The sequence below is a fragment of the Dromaius novaehollandiae genome, chromosome 13, assembly GCF_036370855.1.
Source record: "Dromaius novaehollandiae isolate bDroNov1 chromosome 13, bDroNov1.hap1, whole genome shotgun sequence".
Classification (NCBI taxonomy): domain Eukaryota; kingdom Metazoa; phylum Chordata; class Aves; order Casuariiformes; family Dromaiidae; genus Dromaius; species Dromaius novaehollandiae.
The window spans coordinates 18079164-18101502 of record NC_088110.1 but is presented as its reverse complement, the minus strand read 5'-3'; the positions used below and the strand labels follow the sequence as shown (position 1 = coordinate 18101502).

At 41.6% G+C, this 22339-nt stretch overlaps 1 protein-coding gene and 1 long non-coding RNA gene across 3 annotated transcripts in view; one reads left to right on the top strand and one right to left on the bottom strand.

Moving 5' to 3' along the window:
• The window catches only part of LOC112987637 (uncharacterized), a 42993-nt gene that overhangs the window by 13711 nt on the left and 6943 nt on the right, over positions 1-22339 (top strand). The window lies entirely within an intron of this gene.
• CLEC3A (C-type lectin domain family 3 member A) lies at positions 8628-14409 on the bottom strand. Its single transcript, XM_026107602.2, has 3 exons — positions 14295-14409; positions 12247-12327; positions 8628-9019 (listed from the first exon to the last, which is right to left on the bottom strand). Exons 1-3 carry the CDS (start codon positions 14407-14409, stop codon positions 8628-8630), a joined length of 588 nt encoding a protein of 195 aa, XP_025963387.1.

The window sequence follows — 22339 nt, the reverse complement described above, 5'->3', positions numbered from 1 at the left end:
CACAGTGGGGATCTCTGGGCAGGGACCGTCGAGGGCAGCGATGATGTAGGGGATGGCCAGGGTATTTAGGGCAGTCAGCATGCACTAGGTCACTGCTATGCAGGAGGAAGTTTGGAAGTTTCTTGCCAGTGAGATCCTTCCTCAGGCTGTTCAGGTTTCACCCCACTTCAGGGTTTCACCCCACTTCAGGGCTGGGAAAGCAGAGGAAAAAATCATGGTTTTCTCCACACCTTTCCTTAAGCTGATGTCTGCTTTTGCTGCTTTCAGCACCTCCAGAAATGAAACCAAGGCAGTAGCTAGTAAAAATAGAAGAGGAATGACCACAATTTCCTGTTTTGACCCAGAGTCTGTTGACATGAGTTGAAATTCCTTTCCCTGCAGTAGTTTGCAGATCAGGCTTTTGCATCCTGAATGGACTGTAGAATTTCACTAGGGAGTGTATCTCCAAAGCAAACAACTCCGAAGACCCACTTCTGCTTCTCTCTTTCCTTCACTGGGACAGGATCAGGATCTAAGAAAAATAAGCTGCTACTGAGGGAGCAGTAGGCCTTTTCCCTTGCAGCTGAATTTTCCAAAAAAGCAAAAGGAACTTACAGCTCCACATTTTTAATAGCTGTCTGCTGAAGAGTACTTGAGAATGCTTGTCTTAAAGAGTACTGCACTGTAACATTTCTGTAGTAAAAGCCTGGAAGAATCTGGTTGAAAACCCATTGTTTTCAGTAGAAGTCTTTCCATTCATTTTACAGAACTTTGGATCATGTCCTAATAATGCAACATTAAGAAGACCTCCGCTCCATTTTTCCTAATGATGTACGTTTTATTTTCACAAAATGATTACCTCTACCTGGGCTAATTACATGGTACATTAGTAGAATGATAAGAGATGCCACAATGCTTCATTCCAGTCACTGTGAAGGCTGAGTATCCCTGAAAAAGCTATTTTTCATGGTGTTTAAATTAAAGAGAAAAAATATTTCAAATTCAAAGAGTTTATTAATTATGTGCAGCGTGGTAGCTCTGATCCAGAGAAATGGTGGCTCATTTAAGAGTATATTATTTATTTAAACAACTGAAACATCTTTAGAGTCTTGCCAATACTGTGTTGCTGCTTTTCTTTTTAACTCTGCCTATATGCTTCTTTGGCTATGCTGACAGACATGATCTATGTTTGTGGAATTTCCCACACTGCTTCTCCATGAGCATATAAGAATAAATCATAGTAAATGTAGGATGTTCTCATGTTTTAGGTCTGAATATATCTCTCTTCTAGGCAGCCTGTCTAATCAACTGTGTGATCATATATGTAACTATATCAACTAAGTTTTGATGATTAAGAATGGACTTCAGCACACGATTGTATTTATTATGAGAAGAGGGTGTTTGTTGTGAACACTGAAAATAGATCATCCTTCATAGTCTTGAGCAGTTTAGTTTCTGTGGGATTTGCCCTCTGTATGTGGAAGGTTGCTTAACCTGCCATTAGTTACAGCAGCATGCTTATGCTATTTCCTCTGGTCCTGCTACATGATCTTTACCTTCCCTCCTCTTTCTCCCTCCATCTTTTTGACATCTTTTAAAGGGTAAAGTTCACTGCATTTTTTCATCCCAGAGTAAGGATGGCTGCTGTGGGGGATCCATGGGCAATCACACAAGGAGGCTACACGGTACCTCACTTGTATCTTGCCCAGGTCTGGTGTCAGACAGTAAAAGGACAAGCTCTGCGTGTGTGCATGCACACATGAACTTTCTGCAGGGCAGCTTTGGCGGTGTTGTTTTGTTTTGCTGTGCTATGGTAACATGAAACCTCATAGTACAACACCATATTTCATTTTTCCTTTAAATATGTTTCCTTTTCACTCAAAGTGAAAGCACCTCAAACTCAAACAAAGCTCATCCAAAGCTTCCAGCTTTTTCCTCACTCCATTTCAGCACTGAATTTGGCTGTGACCCTATCATTAAATTTCTAATGATCAGTTTAACAAAGAATAAGTAGTTTTGCATGAAGTCCTGACTGGGACCTCACCCTCTCCCTGGCCCAGGGAGTGAAGGAGTCTCTAGGAATGTCCTGGCAAGATGTCAGAGACTATGTCTTGGGAGTGTGGAAATACGGAGGTAATATGTGGGAATATGCCTTGCACTGGAACAAAGGGGTAAGCAACTGTGGCTGCAGTACCTCCTGCTCTCCTCTTTCTAGGTGAAAGCAAGTTAGCCTCTGAGCTCATGAGAGGGTGCAGAGAAACCAGACAGGCCAAGTAAGAGGGGGAGGAAAGGTCCAGAACTGCCTGAGAAGGGAAAGTTTGGAGACAACATCTGGAGATAGGCAATAAGGAGAGACAGAGAAAGGCCAGAAGTTTCAAGTAATCCTTCTCAGTCTGGTTCTTTAAACAACAAAAGATAAGCTTGTAAGTTCATCCTCATGCCCCTGGCCACACTGTATCAGTAACAGGCTTTATTCATTATTAAAAAAGATTTTAAACTTTTTTCTATTTAGTTGACTGCAAGTACAAGCCAGAGTAATACCCTGAATGTCATAGATGTCTCAGGAGAAACCAGTTTGCTCAGACTATATTATTTGCATTCTGACCTCTGTACCTGAGATTCCTTGTGTTTACCACATAGGCAGTGTGGAGACGTGGAAGTAATGGTCTGAGTGCACACCAGCCTCTGGTGCTTTTCCTCCCTTGCATATGAATTATGTCACCTGTACCCTCATCTCAGGTGCTGCTGACTGAAGAGAAGAGGCTGCCTGGGGTTCAGTGCAATACCGGTTTCTCCCTATTTCTCTGGGTCTATGACAGCTGCAACTAATACTAGGCAGAGCTAATCCCCACCACAGCCGCTTGAAAGCATGGAGAAAGCAAAGATACCTTTAAAATACTCTCAAACCACTGTTTCCTGCCTAAAACATTGCAGGAGGAAGAGGGAAAAATACTGTATCAAGACCATCACTCCAGGGAAGTCATCCTTTATTTAGACAGCACTAAGCGAGATTGCTTTTATATTTATCAGTGCAATAAATTGTTTCTAAGTTACCCATTCCTTAGTTTCCAAGATCTAGTACTACTTTTATCCTTCTCTTAAGTGATCCACAACATGGAATTTAATAAGAGGGGAGAAACTGTTCAAGAATAAGGCTTTGTAGGAGAAAGACCATAAAAGTCCTCCTATATTTTAAATAGAAAAACAATAAAGAAGGAAACATTTCCAAACTCTCAGAGGTAATGACAGACTATAGAGGGTGAAAAATAAACAGAAAAAGAGGTAGAGTTCTTTTAAAGGAGAAAGTTATGAATATTTGAACCTTACTCTTTTTTTCCAGAGAACAGTGCCAGAACTGGCAGAGGTATAGTTGAGCCTACATGGGCTAAATTATGCCTCTATTGGTAAGCAGGCATCTAGCTGTAAGCAAAATCAGAAACAGCCTATGATTGTACATCACATTTTTATTTTAAAATGTGGTCTTCAGTGGGACATCTGTAAATTAGTTGGTCACCAGTAAGGTTGGTCTGATTGTGGTAGATCTTCCCTTTTCATGTGCTGTTAGTGGACAGTAAGAGGATTTGGGACTCCTTGAAGCAGACTATTTACATTTTTCCAAAGCTGGAGGGACAAGGCTTGTATTTGTGGGAAAATTGTCAGGCAGTCTAAATGAGGCAGAACAAAACCCCTATAATATGTCCATTCTACATAGCACATTCTTCCTCCAAGGTTGCAAAGCCTGCAGCTATGTGCCTGCAATGCAAATAAACAGCCTTTCTATGTACAGATGGCAGTTCTGTATGTAACCTGCACCTGTGTCCTCTGGTCTCCTCCCTCCCAGCTTCTACTGAAGATTGTGAGCTCACCTAGGGACATATGTGCCTGATCAGCTAAGCACAGAAAAGTGCTTCCAGCTGTGATGCAGAAGTCTTGACTGCGATTGCATCTTCTGAACCCTATCATGTAGTCTGGTACAAGGGGACTTTCTCCTTCTGTAAGCACCCCTGCAGTGGTAACACCCAAGCTTTCCCCCAGCACAGCCTCTTCTGTGGGCCATAGAGTTGGCTTCCATCCAAGAAGAGCATTTAAATTAGAGATTAAGACCAAGAAGGCTGAAATTCAAAACTCTCTGTGACACAGTAGCAGGTGACATAACAAGTGGTGTGATAACTGGTTCTACTTGACTGAGACAAGAGCAGTGCCTCAGAAACACACAGTGCCCTGCAAGGGATTAGGATATTGCCAGTGGTGCTACCAGACAGCAGGGTTTTAACAGGGTTGAATTTTGCGCTAGTACTGTATTAGGGTGAGTATTCAAGAATAGATCTTTAAAGTATTTTAAATTATGGATCTGGCTACAGCAGCAAGGTTTTATGCTCCTAGACAGCTTTCCTTCCCAGAGGGTTGATATGCATGCATGAAGATTATGGAAAAAATAATTTATGGAGAAAAATAAATGGAAGGAAGAAAAGTCAAGAGAGAAAAGTGAAAAAAGGTGAAAATAAAAGCACTATGCTTACCTTTTTGTGTGTCAGGCCAGGACTGGGCTTGGCTTTGACTTGTAACTTGCCTCCCCTTCATACTGTTCTGCTTTTAGTGTTTTACTCCTCACTAACTCTCTAATGAGGGTCAGAGGCAAATCAGCAAGCCCTGGGCCCTGCTGTGCAGTTTGAAAAGGCTCCTGAGCATCTCTCAACTAATATTAGAGCTTGCCTTTGAGGAGCAGGCCAAGGAGGAGAACTTTGCAGTGAGGACCAGCTCTCAGCTGGACGTTGGTGCTGGCAGCCTTACTTCCACCGGAGACACTGCCCTTGCCAGAGAGGTGGTAGCTGCAGGTCGGCAGGTTTGCTCCAGTGAAGGTCAGAGCTCACACAGGCAGGGGTGAAGCAGTCAGAAGCAGAGAGGGAGAAGTGAAGCTGAATTGTTTAAAATCCTGTGAGTCACCTGTGGGATGTCACCCACCTGGATCAAGACCAAGCAACACTGGGTGTATTTCACCTGTGTAATGAAAGGATTCAAGTGTTTTCCCTTCTGAAAACCTGTTGTAACTACTAGTTTTTATGCTGCAAATGTAATACTGCTAAAATATGTAACAAGGCAGAAACAAAGTGAGTACTGCAAGCCTTGTTCAGTCTTGTGTGGCTGCGAGGGGCGACCTCTTGCTCTTATATGAGATGAGTTGTCCCTGTCACGAGGGATGGTGACCTGGTCCTGTGCCGCCCTAATATGGCAACCTGACTGCAAGGTTTTCCGTTATTGAGCCATAAAGGCTGAGGAGGCAAAGGCACATATATAAGTGTCCATCCTCAGCAGTTGGCTTCTGCTGTGGGTAGGAAGTTGGACCGAGTGAGACCTCTGTTGGGGTGGAACAAAGGAGCAGCAAAATCCTTGGACAGATCAGACGCAAGATAGGGAGGAAGTGGTTTCAGGTTTTTTTACTTGTATAACCAGAGCACCGTTCCTGACGTTTCTGTCACAATGCCTGCTTGGAACTTTGTAACTGTCAAGACAGAGTCCAGAACACATTTTGAGTTTAAAAATATCTTATTTTTTCTGTCTGTAATCAAAATTTGCTAACATTTGCCATCAAAAATAAAAAGAATCTAAGTTTAACTGATGAGTGTCAGGCACTTTTCAAAGTTAGGTATTTCTATAAACTTTCAAAAATTTTTATTTTGTATTTTTTTCCAAACACGATAGTGTATGTCTGAAAGTGTTACACTGGTCTTTTCCTTTAGCAAACAATTTGAAAGAACAAAAAGCAATATTTGTTATGATAAAATGACACTTAAAATTTAGTATATTCTGCATTCTTCTTTTACACCACTAGGTGTGAGTGTTGCAGCTTTTTCTGTTGTTGGTTTTACAGTAATGTACCTAAAAGTTGCTAATCATCTCCCACTGAATTCCTTGTCACCCAGGCACTTCACAACTGAGTTGTAATAACTGTCCATCATGGAAATGGGAAATCACTAAGTGACCAACCACCCATCAGCAGAGCTGGGTACCTAAGCTGTACTTAGTGGGGACCATGCTTTAATCAAGCCTGTTAAGTCTCAGGAATAGCGTGCAAGCCTCCCAGCTCTTATTTCCTTTTTGTTCAACGTGCATCCACATACTTGGGAGTAGGGATCCCTGGTGCACAGCTTTGTACAACCATTGCAGAGAAGAGGAATACTCAGAACCCAGAGCTGGAATTTGAAGGGGAAACATCTCTAGGAGACCTTAGGGATTTTAGAAACTGATCACTGGAGATGGAGGTACAGCAAGGAGCCAAATTTGCTTAAATAAAGAAGATAGGAGAAAGGAAAGGTGGAGAGCATAAGATCTTGGGATAAGAAGTAGCACACAAAAAAGTCCACGCAGGCTTTCCTTCAATCTGTGTCAGGCTAGCTGTCCACCAGGCAGCAAATACTGATCTCTGCTCTGAGCTCACTTTGCACAGTTGCAGTCATTGAGAGGAAAAAGAGAGTGACAGTTAGCTTGACAGGATAAAGTTTAGCTCCCTGCCCTCCTGATTTTCTGTCTGTCCTCTTCCCATTGCAAGCCTTTCTATTGTTTTCTATCCTGCTACCATCTCTTTTTCACCTCCATCCATCCCATTTTTTTCCATCATTTTTTGTCTTCTTCAGGTCTCTCTATGTTATTACTTAACCAAGCATTCTGCTGGGAATCTTAGTTTTTTATTACTGATTTCTTTATGGTGGGTTTTGTCTTTGTGAAAAAATCACTACTAAACAAATAGTTATTTATGTCTATGGTATCTGTACTCACTGGGTGATGAACATCCACCAGTAATATCTATAACCATTTTCAATTCCTGCCTGTAATTTTAGAAACTTGGCTAAGGTAGATTGAAGAAAACAGGACATAAGATAATAAACTCCTCATTTTGATAATCATTTGTGGAAACAGGTTCTTGAATTTGTGGTAAATTTGCAATTTGACTGTAGCTTTAGGGATGTGCTCAAATACTGAACTATTTCAGACAAGCCAGAGGTAAAAAAGCCACACCAAATTTCTGAAGACTTTTAATCATGTTAAAATGTAGATAAAAGGAGTGTCGCTTCCTAGCCTTAGTAAAGGTTGGTGGATTTTGGAAGAAAGTTGGAGGTATTTGGAGACTTTTTTTGCTCCTTTATTTTAACTCAGGAGATAGGTAAGAGAATTCAGGATCAGGCCTATTTAGAAATTCATTAAGTGCTGGGAAATGGAATGAACACATACTACAATGCACAGAATGGTTGCATCTCATACACGACTTAGGCAAGTTGGGATCCAGATTTCATCCTGCGGCATGTAAGTACACTAGTCTTAAGAAAATAATCCTTAAGAAAAGCACTAGGAAAGAATGGTCTTCTCTTGCATGCTCAAGCTCTCAAAAATGCTACTACACTTAAATACCAGCAATTGCAAATTTATTGCACAATTTAAGGATATCCTGCACAATTAAAAGACAAAAATTAAGACTTAGCTTCCAAGCAACAATATATTTAAATAGTTAACAGAAATTCCATTACACAAGCAAGAAAATGCAGTTTATAACATGAAGGTTAAGCAGTATTGTGAGGTTAAGAACAATAAAAAATAATCAGCACATTTTACTTCACTTTCAAATGTCAAGTGTTAAATTAGAAATTTGCATGTGGGCAGGCAAGTGATGGTATGGCCCTCTCCTTTGTGCCACTCAGGAGTGCTGCCTGCCATCTGGGAAGATGTGAATGTGTGGTGATATTGTGCCCAAAAAGGGGATCCTGCCTCTCTGTTCATGCATGCTGTGGCTCAGCGGGAGCCACAAAAGGTTACAAAGCCTCTTTCTGCTCCTGCTGGAGAGAAGGCTTTTGCACATCTTGCTGGGCATAGTAAGTACCGTATAGTAGAGGTATGATTTAGTCCCACGTTGGTTTCTTCAATGGGAACATTCCACATGGCTTTTAATATTCAATAGTTAATATTGAGACAATCTAGTTAGAAGGAATCACATTTAGACTAACTGATGCTTTAGAGCTACTAGTTCCCCCATTTTCTAAAATGTATCATTTTTAACTCCAAGTATTTTAAAAAAACTTACATCAGATTTTCCTATTTTGTTTTCTTAAATCATAGGTAAAAATCTTGGTCACAGATCCATCCTGTTAAATTCTATAGCGTGGTGGCCATTTTTTTGCAGGAGCTTACACAACCCAAAAGTCCTTTCTAAGCACTGAACTAAAACCCTAGGATCCCTGCGATCCCTAGGCCTTGTGTTGGCACATGCCGCCATACAGCAATCTGTTTGTAAACTTTCAATAAATTCACTAGAGATCTGAGATCAAGCAAACATTATCCTACCAAGGAGATATGAAGTACAGAACCAGAAGGTAAATTCCAGCAACCCGAACATCAGGCTGAGATAATATGGCAAAATATGATGCAAGATAGATCAAAACATAATATATATTCCTGTATGTGGTGAGAGCACTCACTAACATTTTTAGCATCTGAAGAGAAAATAAATTAATAAAGAAAATTCCTGTTTCAAGGAAGATTGAGTACAATGCAGGAGACGGATATTTTAAACTCACCACTGTCTAAGTGGGAGGGGCAACCAGCATGCAAAACAGCATGTTTATAACCCATAATATGGTCATAATAATTTGTATATGGAATTATGGGATCAGAAATTCACAAATATATCTTTTGGCAGTACGGCAGACTTCATCCACCCACTTGCCTTGTGATGACTGAGAAAAAAAGACACAGTTTTCACGCTTCCCCCCGTTTGGTTGGGAGCGATCCCAATTGAAGTACTGTAGAGCCATGCCATTGACGTCAACAAATTTCCCTTCATTTATCATGTCATTGACACCCAACCAAAACTCAGACACACTAGGCATGCTTTTCTTGCCATAGTCTCGAAGAATATTTGTTTCGTCACTATTCCTTGGGGTGGCCAGTGTGCCTCCCTTGGCTATGCAGTCTTCGTTGGCTTCATGAAAATGTTTGGTGCCTTCAGACACAAGGTAACACTTCTTATGGGCCTTTGTCCCACGAAGACAGACTGTGAACAGATATTGGTTTGCATGTTTAGTAAAACCTTTGGCTATATCTTTAAGTAATGTTTCCTAAAAGGATAATTTTCTAAAGGTATGCTGAGGATTAAGCAGACAAATCTTTCAGCGAATGAATGGCTCTGTTTATACTGTCTCTAGAGGGTGGTCCTGAAAGTAGTGGGGGGACCAGTCAGGGACTGCCATTCCTCCTGTTCACGCAGGACCTTGTACACAGCCGGTGCATTTGCGTGTCTTGGGTAAGCCTGGACAGGGTGTCCAAAGGCACTCAGCGAAGCACCCTTGGGTACAAGGGTGGCCAGAAGCACACCATGCTGATCTTATGGCTGCTCCAGAGAAGAGTCACTTAAGAAGAAGGATAGATGTAGCTGTGGTCTTAATATCATAAAGTGCTTTGGAAAATCTTTCCCATGTTTATGCAAATGAACCTGAGACATGATCTCAAGCCCCAGATTCCTTCCAGCAACTTAATTATCTGAAGAATTTTTTTATTCTGCTGTTTCAGAACACTAAAATATAACCCAATGTCTTCTGTCAGTATATCCTCTGACTTCTTTTTGTAAATAATTGTTCTTTCACACATTTTACCTTACTTAACAGTCTCTTAAAACTGATGGAGTGGATGAGGAATGGATGTTTGTACTGTTGGCAGATGCAAGTTAGCCATCAGGAAATCTGTACTTGGCTTTATACTAAAGAGAGAGATCTAAAGATCTTTCCATGCTTCTGATATTTAAGTGCCAAAGTAAAGTGTTATGCATTAGCTACGCCTAGCTCTTTGCAGACAAATGAAGGACAGAAAACATGAAAATGATATTTTAAATGTATCCTGCTCACCAGAAAAATACTGATTTGAAATTCGTAATGCAACTTGCTGTCTGGACAATTGATAAAAGTATATTGCCACCTGCAGAAGAGCGTGCATTTGCATCTTTATTTCTTAATTTCTAGACTTTCCAGCAAAGTCTTTCCCTTCAAAATCTAAATTCAAATCAGGTAAAGTGACTTAAGTCTATAAACCTTTTTTAAAAAGCAAGAGTACACTCATTACTGAGCTTGCGTGACAGTCTGAACCAAATAATCTAAACATTTGCATTTATAAATCTGTTTGCTTTTAGTTTTACAACCACATGTGGTAACCACAGGTATGCCAGCGTGTCCCTTCCCAAGTCCTTTCCCTGTGCTTAGTTTTATCCACTGGAACATATTAGGGAATTTTTGATGTAAAGTACAAATGTGCTAGAACATGAGTTTGGCATCTGCTCTGTATTTTGAATTGCCTCTGTCAGTCTGTGTGGGTAAGCTTGCAGGAATGAATCTTTAAACTTTGCTTTCCAGCTCTTCTAATGCAGATACGTGAAAACTGATTCTTCTAAGAAAAATACATACAAGAAGAGAACTCTCCTTGAAGGAGTGTTCCTTCTCAGTTCATGAAGGTAGAAAAGGGCTCAAATAAACTCCTGTAGCAGTTGTTTTTAGAATCCTGCATCTGACTACTTCCAGCCCATTTCATTTATTGTTGAAATTCATCTTGTACTTATATTACAAATAAGTTGTGAAACAATATGAACATCTTCTGTCCCGATGTTTTCTATAATCTGTTTCTAATTCCTGTCATCTGTTCTGGTAAAAAAATAATCATCTGATCAACAGGATATGGAAATCCGCTTTGGATCATATTCTATATATCTCAGTTCTTTAATATTTCCAGTTATAGTATTCATTGTATTCTTTAGTTGCATTGTCAAGATTATCATTTTACTATAGGGCTTACCCTTCAAACTTTTCATCCTTTGCAGCTGCTAAAGTTGACAATGGCCAAAGAAAAGTAATGAACATATTTGCCGAATTTCAAATCCTTTAACGAATTTTATATTCATAGGAAAGATCAGAAAGACTTTACCTACTTTACTTCAGTAATGCCGCAGTAATGATGGAGATTTGTTCTCTTTCGGGAAAAAGTACATGCTGCTAAATGGCAGAATGCATACATTTCATAATATACATTTCACAATATATAAAAAGAAGACATGGGAATTCAGACAAATGAAGTCAGATTGTAATGTATGTGTTTTGGAAATGCCTTTAAACCAAAAAATCAGCTACTTCTTAAAGTTTCATGAGGCCATTCATAGATGCACGTAGTCAGAGCTAGAGGGTGATAGATCTCTTTTACCAATTTTGGAATCCAGTTGAACAGTGTAGGTTCTGGATTTAGAATATAGCTCAAAATAAGTTTTGAGGATGGAAATTCTCCTGGCTCTGGTTTCATTTCTAAGCCACTGCATGGTTACTGTCAAGCTTCTTCTGGAAGCAGCGCAAGAACTACTTTTAAACAGAAGTTACTTGTCTAGCACAGGCTTCCTCTTATAAGAAATTTCTAAAGTCTGACTTTTTAGTTTAAAAGAAAAATATTTTCTATAGCTCAAAAAGCTCTGTATAACTGAACACATAAAACAGGATAACTCAGATATTACCATCCGTAAGCAAAATATGTTCTGTTTCATGTGAATGATGTCATTTCCTCTGCAATGTCCTCTTGTACGTGTTTAATTGCCAAGTTTTGTGTCAACAGCTGCGCAAAAACAGAACTGTCTAGTAGGTGCATGTATATTTACCCTTCTTATTTTGTTTGGAAATTTCCATCTGGCTATTTAAATACTTAAAGGACTCTGCATATTGATTTGGGATGCTTATCAACTCACAGTGGATGCTACTTTAAAGTTTTATGGCAACATTCGTTTTCGAATGTAGCAAATTACACACCTTTCTTTAGCGTCTCCTTTCCAGGTATTCTCAGCCTTCTCCACAAATGTTTTGTCTTCGTAGTTAGCCCATGTTCATGTCCAAGCTGGGGACCTAACTTGTTGACTGTCTGCACTCAGAAACCCAGCATTCCTCCTGTTGTCTTTTGTCTGATTATACCTAAAATGCATGAGAATCACAGCGTAGGGCTGTGCGTAGCAAAGACAAAAGTAACTCTTGCTCCAGAAGGCTTTACTGGAGAATCATCTCTTGTATACTATTAGATCGTCCAAGTGCATCATACTTGATTTACTTGCATGCTTCCTTCAGCGCTTTTCTCCTCTTTACAGCTGTGGCATACCGTGTTCTTAAGGACATGTATTTCTCAGAGTCACAAGCCCCCATCAAAGATAAGGGTGAGAGTGAGGAGTGGGAGAGAGGGAAGGCAGTGATTCAATGTGAGCTGATTTACCTGTCTGAAGTGCTTGCATTTCTTTCAGAGCATTTACCTCTCGCCACAGCTTGTCAATCTCGGTCTTTAGGTCATCCTTTTCTTAAATGAAAGAAACAGAGAGATGAGCAGATACGCATGCAAAAAATTGATACTTTTTATGTCAAAAGCTGTTTCAAAATATCATGGGTTTCTGCATTGTTGAGATACCTTCTGAAATAAAGAGTTTTCCTTAATGAAAGGATTAATTTCAGAACCAACAGTGTACAAAAGTTCAAAAAGTTTCAAAAGTAAACAGGCAAATTTTGCTGTAAATTAGATACTGGCATACTAAATAGCAATTAGCAGCATCAAGAATCCATATTTTTCGAACAGTTACTGGAATATGGTCCAACTGAAAATGAGATTTAAACAACAAAGGTGAAGGGTAAAGGTGCTTTCCTCCTATTTTTACAGGAAGCCTCAAAACAGCAGGACACAAGCTTTGTCTGTTCCAAGAAATGTTAATTCAGGGAGCATAAAAGTTCCACGCAACTCTTGCTTTGAGGCATTGAGGGACACAGAAGCTTGCTGAGCTGCACGGTCTCCCTCCCCTCCCAACAGAGGTGCTGGAAGAGCCTGCCCCTCTCCACCAGCACGGAGGGGGCCTGGGAAGCTCGGACAGGACCTCCACTTAAGTTACCCAAATTCACCCTGAGTCACTGTTATCTGGCACAAAAGCACCAACAAAATGGTGGGACAAGAAAAGGTGCTGGTTTGCACATATGAACTCCATTTTCATGTCCTCCTAAATTTCTTTTTTCTTAATCATTGTAATAACTCACTACCGTCAAACGACTAGCAGGCACATTTCCATTGCACAAGAATAAAAGTTGATTGCAGCAGTAACCAGGTCTTCCAGGAGCCACGGTAACAAGCACAAGGAATAAATAAGCTCTTTCACAAGTAGCCAAACTAGCAAAACCACAGTTCCTGTAGATCTGTGTTACATCACCTAATCATCCAGTTGCAGTGGAGGATCTGGATAGCTAATATGGAGCTATAACCCTCGGTCTGGCCAGATAGGAGGTCAAAATGAGAAGAAAACAGCTGAGCTCATGGTGTAGTATTTTTCATAGTGGCACACTAACGCAGATCTCATTTCTCCACCCACATTCTGAATTTCACAAAATCTTGGAGAACTTGAATGTCATGAGTGGAAGGCTAACAGACAAATGTGTAGGCAACACAAATATATAGGCACGTCCTTAGGACACCAACCTAAAAAGTAGATAGATTCAAAAAAAGAAATAAATATATACCACTGTATAGCTCCAAAGCAGTATAGTCATCTTGTAAAATGGCTTTATCAAAGCCGCATTCTTTTCATTGCCTAGGAGTTTAAATATTTGCTAGCAGTATAACCTCCATCATATGCTCTTTTATTAGAAATAAGCTTTTAAATTAGAGACATTTCCAAACAACATTCAGGGGTTTTTTATTTGCCTTGTAAGCTTTGCTTGGGGAATATATTCTTTATCTTTTTCTACTAATTCTTTTCTATTAGTTTGACTTGGCATTTCACAGTGCTTCTCACCCAGGTAAAATAATATTCCACAAATATTAGACAGACATTCTATTAAAATTAGGAAATAGTACAAAAATCTGAACAATAATCCATGGAGATTTACTATTTTATTCTACTCTTTTCCACCATGTGTAGATGAATTTCCATTTTTCTAATCTTAGTCAATATATACTAAGTAACTAAGAATCATTGGCCAGAATCCTCTCTCAGCTATACCTGTGAGTCCTAAATTATGTCAACAGAGTTGAATAAGCATAACAGAGCAAGATATTTACAACTGTTATACAGCTCTATTTATATAACTCATTTTGGCACGTTATTCTTGGCTTAACTAAGCCTCATAAAAATATTTTAAAGACAGACATAATATAGACTTAACTTTCCTGTGTTAATAAGCATTTGTATCATATTAGTTTCTGATTCATGAGGTATTATTTAAGTACACAGTAAGCTCCATGAAGTCCATAAGACTCTCTCCCTCCTCCCAGTTAAAGCCCAATACCTTTCACTCTACGTTTGCTGTGCTTCCTGGCTTTGAATTTTGAAGCCTGGCTGATAGTCTGATCCAGCAGTAGTATGCATATGAGTAGAAAAATCGTAAGTCCGGTTTGTGCCATGTCTTTTTCAAAGAATGAGAAACTTCAAGAGCTTCTCTTTAGTGGCTATGAGAGCAAGTCACATAGACACATCTCGGTAGGAACTGACTGAGGTCAGTTTTATAAAAGTGTAGTGATAGGGTTGGCTGTACTCCTTGCTTACGAAATTTGTTTAATACTTAAGCTGGCTCAGCATAAGGTACCCCCTTGTTCTCACGTCTCATCTGAAATTCTGACTTCCTTGTTGAGTTCAGCTGGGACAGGTTGCTTTTATGGAGGAAATACCAGCACTGAACAGAGCCCTGATTGCCATTTATGAATACCATTTCTTCAAAGATAATGTTTTATCTTTGCAGCTGAAAGGGTTGGACAAGCAGACAGATGCTCAAGAATGCCCTATGCAATGGCAACTTCAAAGGAGGGTAGCCAAAGGACTTTTACAAAGGGATAGCTTCCCCCAGCATGGATCTCTCCCAAGCTGGTTCAGCATAAGCAATGGCCATGATTTTATTTACATGGAAACAAAGAGAATATCATCCCCGAGTTCGATGGCAACAGGCCGTTAAATACATGCATTGAGTTTATATAAATACACACACACACATACACACACACACTCATAGAGTATATGTGTGCTTAGATCACATGTTGTATGTTAGGAGTGCATTCATTAATTTATGAGGAGTTAATAACACCTGGTAGATACCACTGCGTTTTTGATTAAGTAAGGTACTTGCTATCGGCAGGATCTAGCTAGGGAGAGAAAAGGTTGTTTCCTCCACAAAGTCCTGGCTACGTGGGTCAGAGGAAGGATACTGTTCTCAGTAAAGGACAAGATACTCAAAGCGGGACTGTGTCTCTGGGCTCAGGAGAGCTCTCCAGTGGGATCCCAGATTGCCAGGTTTTTATCGGAACTGTAAGAGCAAGGACTTACTGCTTTATTAAATGAAAGCTGAGATTTAGGAACATGCTGTTATACTATATGAATGCATACTTGCTGTTTCCAACCCCCACATACAGTCCAAAACCACTTCAGTACTTAGAATGTGAAAGCACATCTGTTTCAGATACCTTCAAACAACTAGCTGGATTCTAGTTGCTTCTAGCTCCAGTAAACTTCTATTAATCATTCGTTAATACGTGCATCCTTATGTAATGAAACCTGGTTTCAGTGGTTCCTCATCAAAATATTGAAGTATGTTACATTATATAGGGAAACTTCCGGATCAGTAATGCTAAGTCCTCGGTGCTATTACAGAGCATGGGACATCAGGGAGAGTTATTATGGGTCCTGTCCACCCAAGATCTTCTAACAAACCACTCACCAAATACAAATGGCACATTTCAGGACATATTTACATGTGGAAAAAGCTGTCATTCTAACTAGCACACCATAAACTGAAACGTGAGCTTTCAGGGAGGAAAACAAGGATCTTTGCAAGGGGCTAGTTCAAGATTTAATCTGTCATTTAGAACATTTAGAACTAACCAGAAGTTCAGGGTCGATCTATATTTTATCCCAGTGATATTGGGACATCGATGTAAGTTAAGTAATGAGAGACAGCGGAATCAATAAATGCCTCCAGTTAAGTTTTTTGCTTGGTCCCTCCTGAGAGGCTGTTGAATTGTACGTGAGGCTGCTCCTGAACCGCTGCAATTTGTAGCCTGACATATTAAGTTAGTGCTGATTTGGGATTACCTCGGTAAGACAGGCTGTAAACCGTGGTACCTCTGGAGCTGTTTCACATGGGGCTTAGCTGTCCCAGCTGCAGGGACAGTAGGCTTTGAGAGAGGCAGGACATGCAGCAGGGGTCAGCGAGCATTTTAGCGTGTCCGTTTAAGGACTCAGCACCCTAATTTACTTGTTCCTGCTCCTAGGAACATAAGCTTTCTATCACAGGCTTTCTTTTCTTTATGTGAAGCGAGTCTGACAGAAAAAGATTTGTGCTCTGCCTAGGCAAGCACACAACTCACTAGAAACGGAGGTATAAAGAAAACACAGATTTGGCGTTTGAGAGTTCTGGGCCAAGAGCCCAAGTAAAAGCGTCCCATGTAACGTCCTTTTAAGAACAGACTGATACCCTGTTTTGAAAGCTTCACCCAAAGCAGCACCTCCTTCAGTAGTCTCGGAGAATTTTGGCAGTATGCAGCTGGCTCAGCTGGATTTCGCTCCTAAAACCTGAATCACAAAGTTGTCCTTGCAGCTGGGGTAAGAAACCACAAGGGTATAGGGGATTGTTGGTCTAGAATTTCTCCAGAGTGCCTGAGAAATGTGTTTCGTTTTTACTTGTAGCTACTCTAGAGCAAGTGAGGAAGGAAGTTTAACTTCTTGCATACGGTGTGTGGGCAGGAGACGCAGGGAAAAGTCAAAATATGTTGCTGAGAATATGTAATTTCCCAGTGCTACTGTGAGGCAGCTGGAGTAGTAGGAGGCCTAGGGCCTTGCCGAAGTAAACACCTGGTCTATGTGTGGTTTGAAACCAGCATTACAATGTCATCTAGAGTTGTGATTTTTCTTTTATTACTATAGTTACAGTAATGTAATACAACCCAAAGACTGAACAGCTATATATGTATAGAAGTAACTTTTTGGGGGACACATTATTCCCCTTCCAATATCAGAACATGCTGTACAAATATAAATAGGTTCGTGCTGTTACAGCTGCATCTGGACTGGCATTGCACCTTTTGTTTTTTATAGCAATACGGTGGAACTTCTCCATACAGACAAAATCTTCATTTCTCTAGAGGTGCTTAGTTTGACAAGAAACATCTTGCAAAAGCCATACTTGCTGTACTGCTCAGGCATCTATGTGGTTTTGCAGCTCCTGTCTCCCCATCCCATTGCTTTTGCTTTCAGACAACTGACCCATTCAGAGCATAAGCAGCCTTTGTTAAAAGGTTCTTTTCAGTTTCTCCACAAGAGGCTCTTCAAGGTAAAAAGTCTGTTCCCTTCAGAGACAGCTCCACCTTTATGTGCTCCTGTAAACTGTCTCAGAAAAACTCTTTTTAAAACTGTTTTTTCCTCTCCATTCTCAGCCATCGCTGGGTTTGTGGAAACAACATGCAATTGGTCACAGAGTGTGAGAAGTCAGTGTGAGACGAGGACTGGATGCCAGGCTGAGATCCTGAAATAGGTCTGGCTGCAGAAGTCATTTTCTGCTGTGTGGAATAAGAAGATCCTGTGTAGGGGGATTGTGTCATTTACTTATCAGCTGAGCTAGTAAAGCTAAAAATAAAACACTACTTGTAAAAATATCATTTAAGAAAGTTAATACTTCACTCTGTAGAAGAGCAAACTACTCAAATATTGCTATTACACTAGCTCTGTTTTCCTGAGATCTACAGTCCCCTCCAGGCTTTAGAGTTAATTGTGTGGTGGCATATTTGACCAAATGTGCCACTGACGAGCTGTTGCTGTATCTGTTACGGAAAGCATAGCAAGCTTTTTTGCTGCATTTCAGTTGTGGAAAATTCAGCTCAACATAGGACTTGGAAGAAAAGCTTGGTTTTTGGTAACTCTTTCCCCGTTGTACTCAGAATGTAAAGAGAAATTGAAAACCACCTGGGGCTATTGCAAGGCTAAGGAATTTCGAGTGTTACAAACCAAAGAGCCTATATAGCCAACAGAAGTAGGTAATACAAAGCTTAGTAAAAGGTTTCTCATCATCATTTTCCAGGGACCGGTTTATGACTGTCTGAGGTGGTAAATGTGGGATCCACTGGTTGCTTTTTATTTGTTTCAATTAAATGTAACAAATTTTGCAAATTCTGCTGATCACTCATTATGCTGTGCTTGGAAAATTACTGTATGTTTGGTTTCTTCAGCTTCGAAAAGCCTTGCAAAGCCTTTCTTAAGGTTTTGATTTCAGTCCAACCAGGTATGAGGCAGGATTATGGCTGAAATCCCAAAACCAAAGCTATTTGGGGGAAATGTGTACAAATGAAGTTGTGTGTTAGGAAAAGGGAAGGGCTAGTCTCATGGTATGTGAGATTCTGTGAATGTTCTTAATGTTATTTTGGGTTTATGCAACCAGTTAGTTTTAGAACTCTTTTCCTGTTGTGCTAATTTGCTCTTTTCAGAGGAAATTTTCTAGTTACAAGTGATCATGTGCTGTCTATGAGAGCGAGAGGAGATTCTAGTTTTATTGCAAACAGGCTGTCCACCAGCAGTCAGTTCAGTCTTGCACTGAAGGACATTGAGTGTTGAAATGAGAGCAGTCATGTCTTTAGGTGTGTGAAGCTCCTATCCCAAATATATGCCTCATCTTGGTGCTACGGCACTGATAACAGGGTTGATCATTAAATAGGCTTCTCTAATACCACCCAATTCCAGAGATGCCTCATTTCAGCTCCAATGTTAGTTGTATTGCACCCAGGTTTGCCATGTTTCGCTTTCCGTGCTGTAATCCAAGCTTCTTTTCTTCTGAAAATGAAGAAATTGAAGGTATGACTGACCTATGTGTACTGAAAAGATGAATCAGGACAGTACTTTGAGCATCCTGAATAAATGCTTTTTGTATCTCTTCCGTGGGGTCTTTGTCACAATAGCATGTCACAGCTGGGCTTTAGCAAGCGGAGAGGAGGGTAAATAGTACGTAAGAGGCAGCACAATGAGCTGTCTTATGCCTGTCACACACATGTAAGGCAAATATCGTTATCTTGTCTTTGCTGCCAAACTGTGCTATCCATACTCCTTTCATTCTCTTGCAATGGCAGTGAATATAGATTGTAGGTTGTGAAGGGACTGGGTACCTGACCAACGCCGTGCTACAGAGATGCTTTCTCACCATGTTCGGATATCTCAAAGGAATGGCCCAGCCTGCCAGCTCCTTTCTGCTTCAGGGCTTTAGCTGCAACACTGAGTGGTGCTGAGCATTTTGTTGATTGCCCTTGCCTATTTCTTTGGACAGGAAAGACTCCCCAGAATAGGCTATTTATCAATAGCTGCATGAAATGAGCAAAGAGAGCTGAATAGCAATATAATCCCCCTCAAAATAGAGACTTCTGCACAGATTAGGTGACTGTCATCTCTAAAGATAAGGGAATTTGGGATAAAAATTAAAGCTTTGCTTTCTTTGCAGTCCAGGTGCAAAGAAAAGAGCTGAATGGGGTCTTTTAAAATGCTGCTCCTGCTGACTTGGCAGAGTTTCCGTGTTGGGAATTGCTGGCAGCAGCTCAATTTGTTTAGCCCTGGGGGTGTGTGTCAGAATGTGTCTCTCTTCCTCTTCTGTAAGTATAAATTACCTGTTGTGTTAATTTGCCTCCTGTCATGTGTGCTGCCTTTTTTCCTTCCAGGAAATGGTCTGAGAACATCATAAGCATTTAATTCTCCCTTTAAATAGTTTATTTTTGATCACCACAGTCCCTCTAATATGAGGTTTTCCAGCCTCGCGTTAACACGATCCGAACAGGTCCCGCGGTCCGGCGGAGCCTTGCGTAGGTGCCGTGAAGCTCAGCAGACCCTCTGGCTGGCACAGTCGCCGGTTCACAGCAGGTCACTGCCAGCGAGCGCAGCTTTGCCAACCGCCAGCAGGGCCAGCCAGCGTTAGGGTAGTGCTGCGGCTTGTGTAGGTGTTTGTACGATTTTCCTGTACCAGGTGGAAAATCAGACCTCCTCAAGAACGTGGTCATTTCTCCCTTCGGTGCTTGCGCTTTCCAGAGGACACACGCGCTCTGCTCGGCGGCTGTAGAGCACAGAAACTCGAGTGCCCACCGTGGTTATGGTCGTGCCACCCCCCAACCACCGAGGCCCTGACTCCCGGCCACGGCCCGGTTACAGAGGTCCCTCCAGAGTCCCCACCGCCTCTGGGCCTGCACTGGTGACTGCTGACAGAGAGGTGCCGGGGGGAGAAGGGGGTGCCTGAACTGCCTGTGCGGGAGCCAAACCGCGGCACTGCAGTCCAGGTCCCTCACAGCGTCTGCCAAGAGCCGACCTTGCCTTACCGTGTCTTAGAAGCAGCACTTTCTTTTAAAACGTAAAGGAAGTTTTCAGCTGCCTGGTCAGGAAGGGAAAACAGCGCCTAAACTTAACTGCTGTGGGGCTGGTTGCCCCTCTCTGCAGACGGAGGCGAGGTGCCACTGTGAGAAGCGGGAAGTGGCCCTGCCTTGCTGGGGCCTGGCGAAGGGGTAGCTGCAGGCAGCGACGACCAGCAAGGCAAGGCCCACCGCTGCGCGCCGTGCACTCGCCTGCCCCGCGCCCCGGGATGGGGCAGGGGAGTCGGATCACACGCCGTTTGCTGGGAGACGCTCGCACGAGGACGGAGGGTGAAGGGGTGGAGAAGAAAACAACCTGTGTGCAACAGCCCAGTATGTCTGTTCAGAAATAACCCTCGTTTTTAGGAATGCTGCCCTCTTGTGAAAGGTCAACAGTATAACGTTCCCTCTCATCTCCAGCTCTGCTGCGCTTCGGGCTTTGTGTAATGAGCAGGATTGGTCCGTTTCGGAAACTGCAGGATGTTCCAGCTCCTGCACTACGTATCTAGGACAACCTCAGTTTGTAAATGAAAAGCTGGAGGAATCAGTAGGAAAGTGGCTGCAATCACACCTGAGAGGGTGTGTTCATCTGAGCTTAGGGACACTTCAGAAGTGGGAAGTACGGGTCTGGACACAGATTCGTAGCTGAGGGAATCCACGTGTTAACTAGGTAAAAGAGCCTGCTGGTCATGAAAAGGGGGACATAAAACCCCACTTTTCTCATCTTCTTTTCTTCCTGAAAAAACGAGAATCCACAGGATTTGTACCTCTCTAAGCCCTGCTTGGGCGATGTGTGAACCGTACTGAACTGGTCCCCACGTCACACTCCCGAGCCGTGCCCTGTCTCCCGTGCATTTGGAGCGCTGTGCCAGGCGCCGCTGGGCAGCCTGAGCTGTGCGTTCACGGCGTGGGATCCAGGCTGCTGCAGCTCTGCGAGGTGGCAGGGCCACACGCCCTGGCAGAAGATACAGTATGCTGGGAAGCTGTTTAAAGAGGCCCTGCAGTCAAAACGTGATTCATAACCAAGGCTCTAAGGGATGGAGAGATCTGTGTGACCCCTTTTGTCCAAAGCAGCTGATGCTCACATCAATCTGCTTCAGTCCAGAGAGCCTGAAACCTGACCTTTTTCTAACTGCACTTTAAAGTCACACCTTCTCCCGTAGCCTGTGCCGCTGCATGTCATGCATGTATGCCTGTCTCATGACCTTACATGTCAGGGAAGAAGAAAGTTCAAGGAATGCTCTCGGATTTGCAAATTTTGAAAACTGAAATTTGTTTCCTCAGAGGCTACTAGAAGAGTAGCAATAAACAGGATGTTTATTCAAATATTTTCAAATAATACATTGAAATAGAATAGATTCTGGTCAAGTAAGTTAGACACTGTGTAAGTGTAAACCTCACAGAATATTTCATTATTACATTTATCATTCTGTGATGTGCTTTTTCACTGCAGTTTATTATGATTTCCAGCAGATGTCTTAAGTGCCCTAGGAATGGCTATGGAACTCTGATTTTGTATTGCTTATCCATCAAACTAAAGAGAAAAAAGACCAAGCTCTCCTCTCTCTGCTTAATTCTCAGGGTAAATCCATGGTGTTTTATGCTTCACACCAATGCCTCTGAGCAGAGGCTCAGGCTCAGTCTGATTATGCATTTTCTAGATGCTTCATTACTGTAGGATGAGTGGTTGCAGAGACAGACACCCATAGGGTCAGATGTCTTCTTATAACTGGAGCTTCAGAAGCAATGGGAGATTGTTTATACTTGTTTTGTCAATATTGTTTCCTAAAATAATGCTCTAGGTTCAGTGCTGATTAAATCACCTTTATCTAACAAAGCAATACGATTGCACAAGTTACATGAACATCTGGCTGATTAAATTCACTAACTCTTCTAAAAGATCTTTGGCTGTCCGGATCACACATGTTTGGTAGCGTTTAATTGCAGTGGGAGAGCGAACAAGTTACGCTTGCCT

Coding starts and splice junctions, on each gene's coding strand:
- CLEC3A (XM_026107602.2), bottom strand. CDS start 14,409: ATGGCACAAACCGGACTTACGATTTTTCTACTCATATGCATACTACTG. Junction 12,328..14,294: donor CAGCAAACGTAGAGTGAAAG/GTATTGGGCTTT, acceptor CTTTCATTTAAG/AAAAGGATGACCTAAAGACC. Junction 9,020..12,246: donor AATGCAAGCACTTCAGACAG/GTAAATCAGCTC, acceptor ATCTGTTCACAG/TCTGTCTTCGTGGGACAAAG.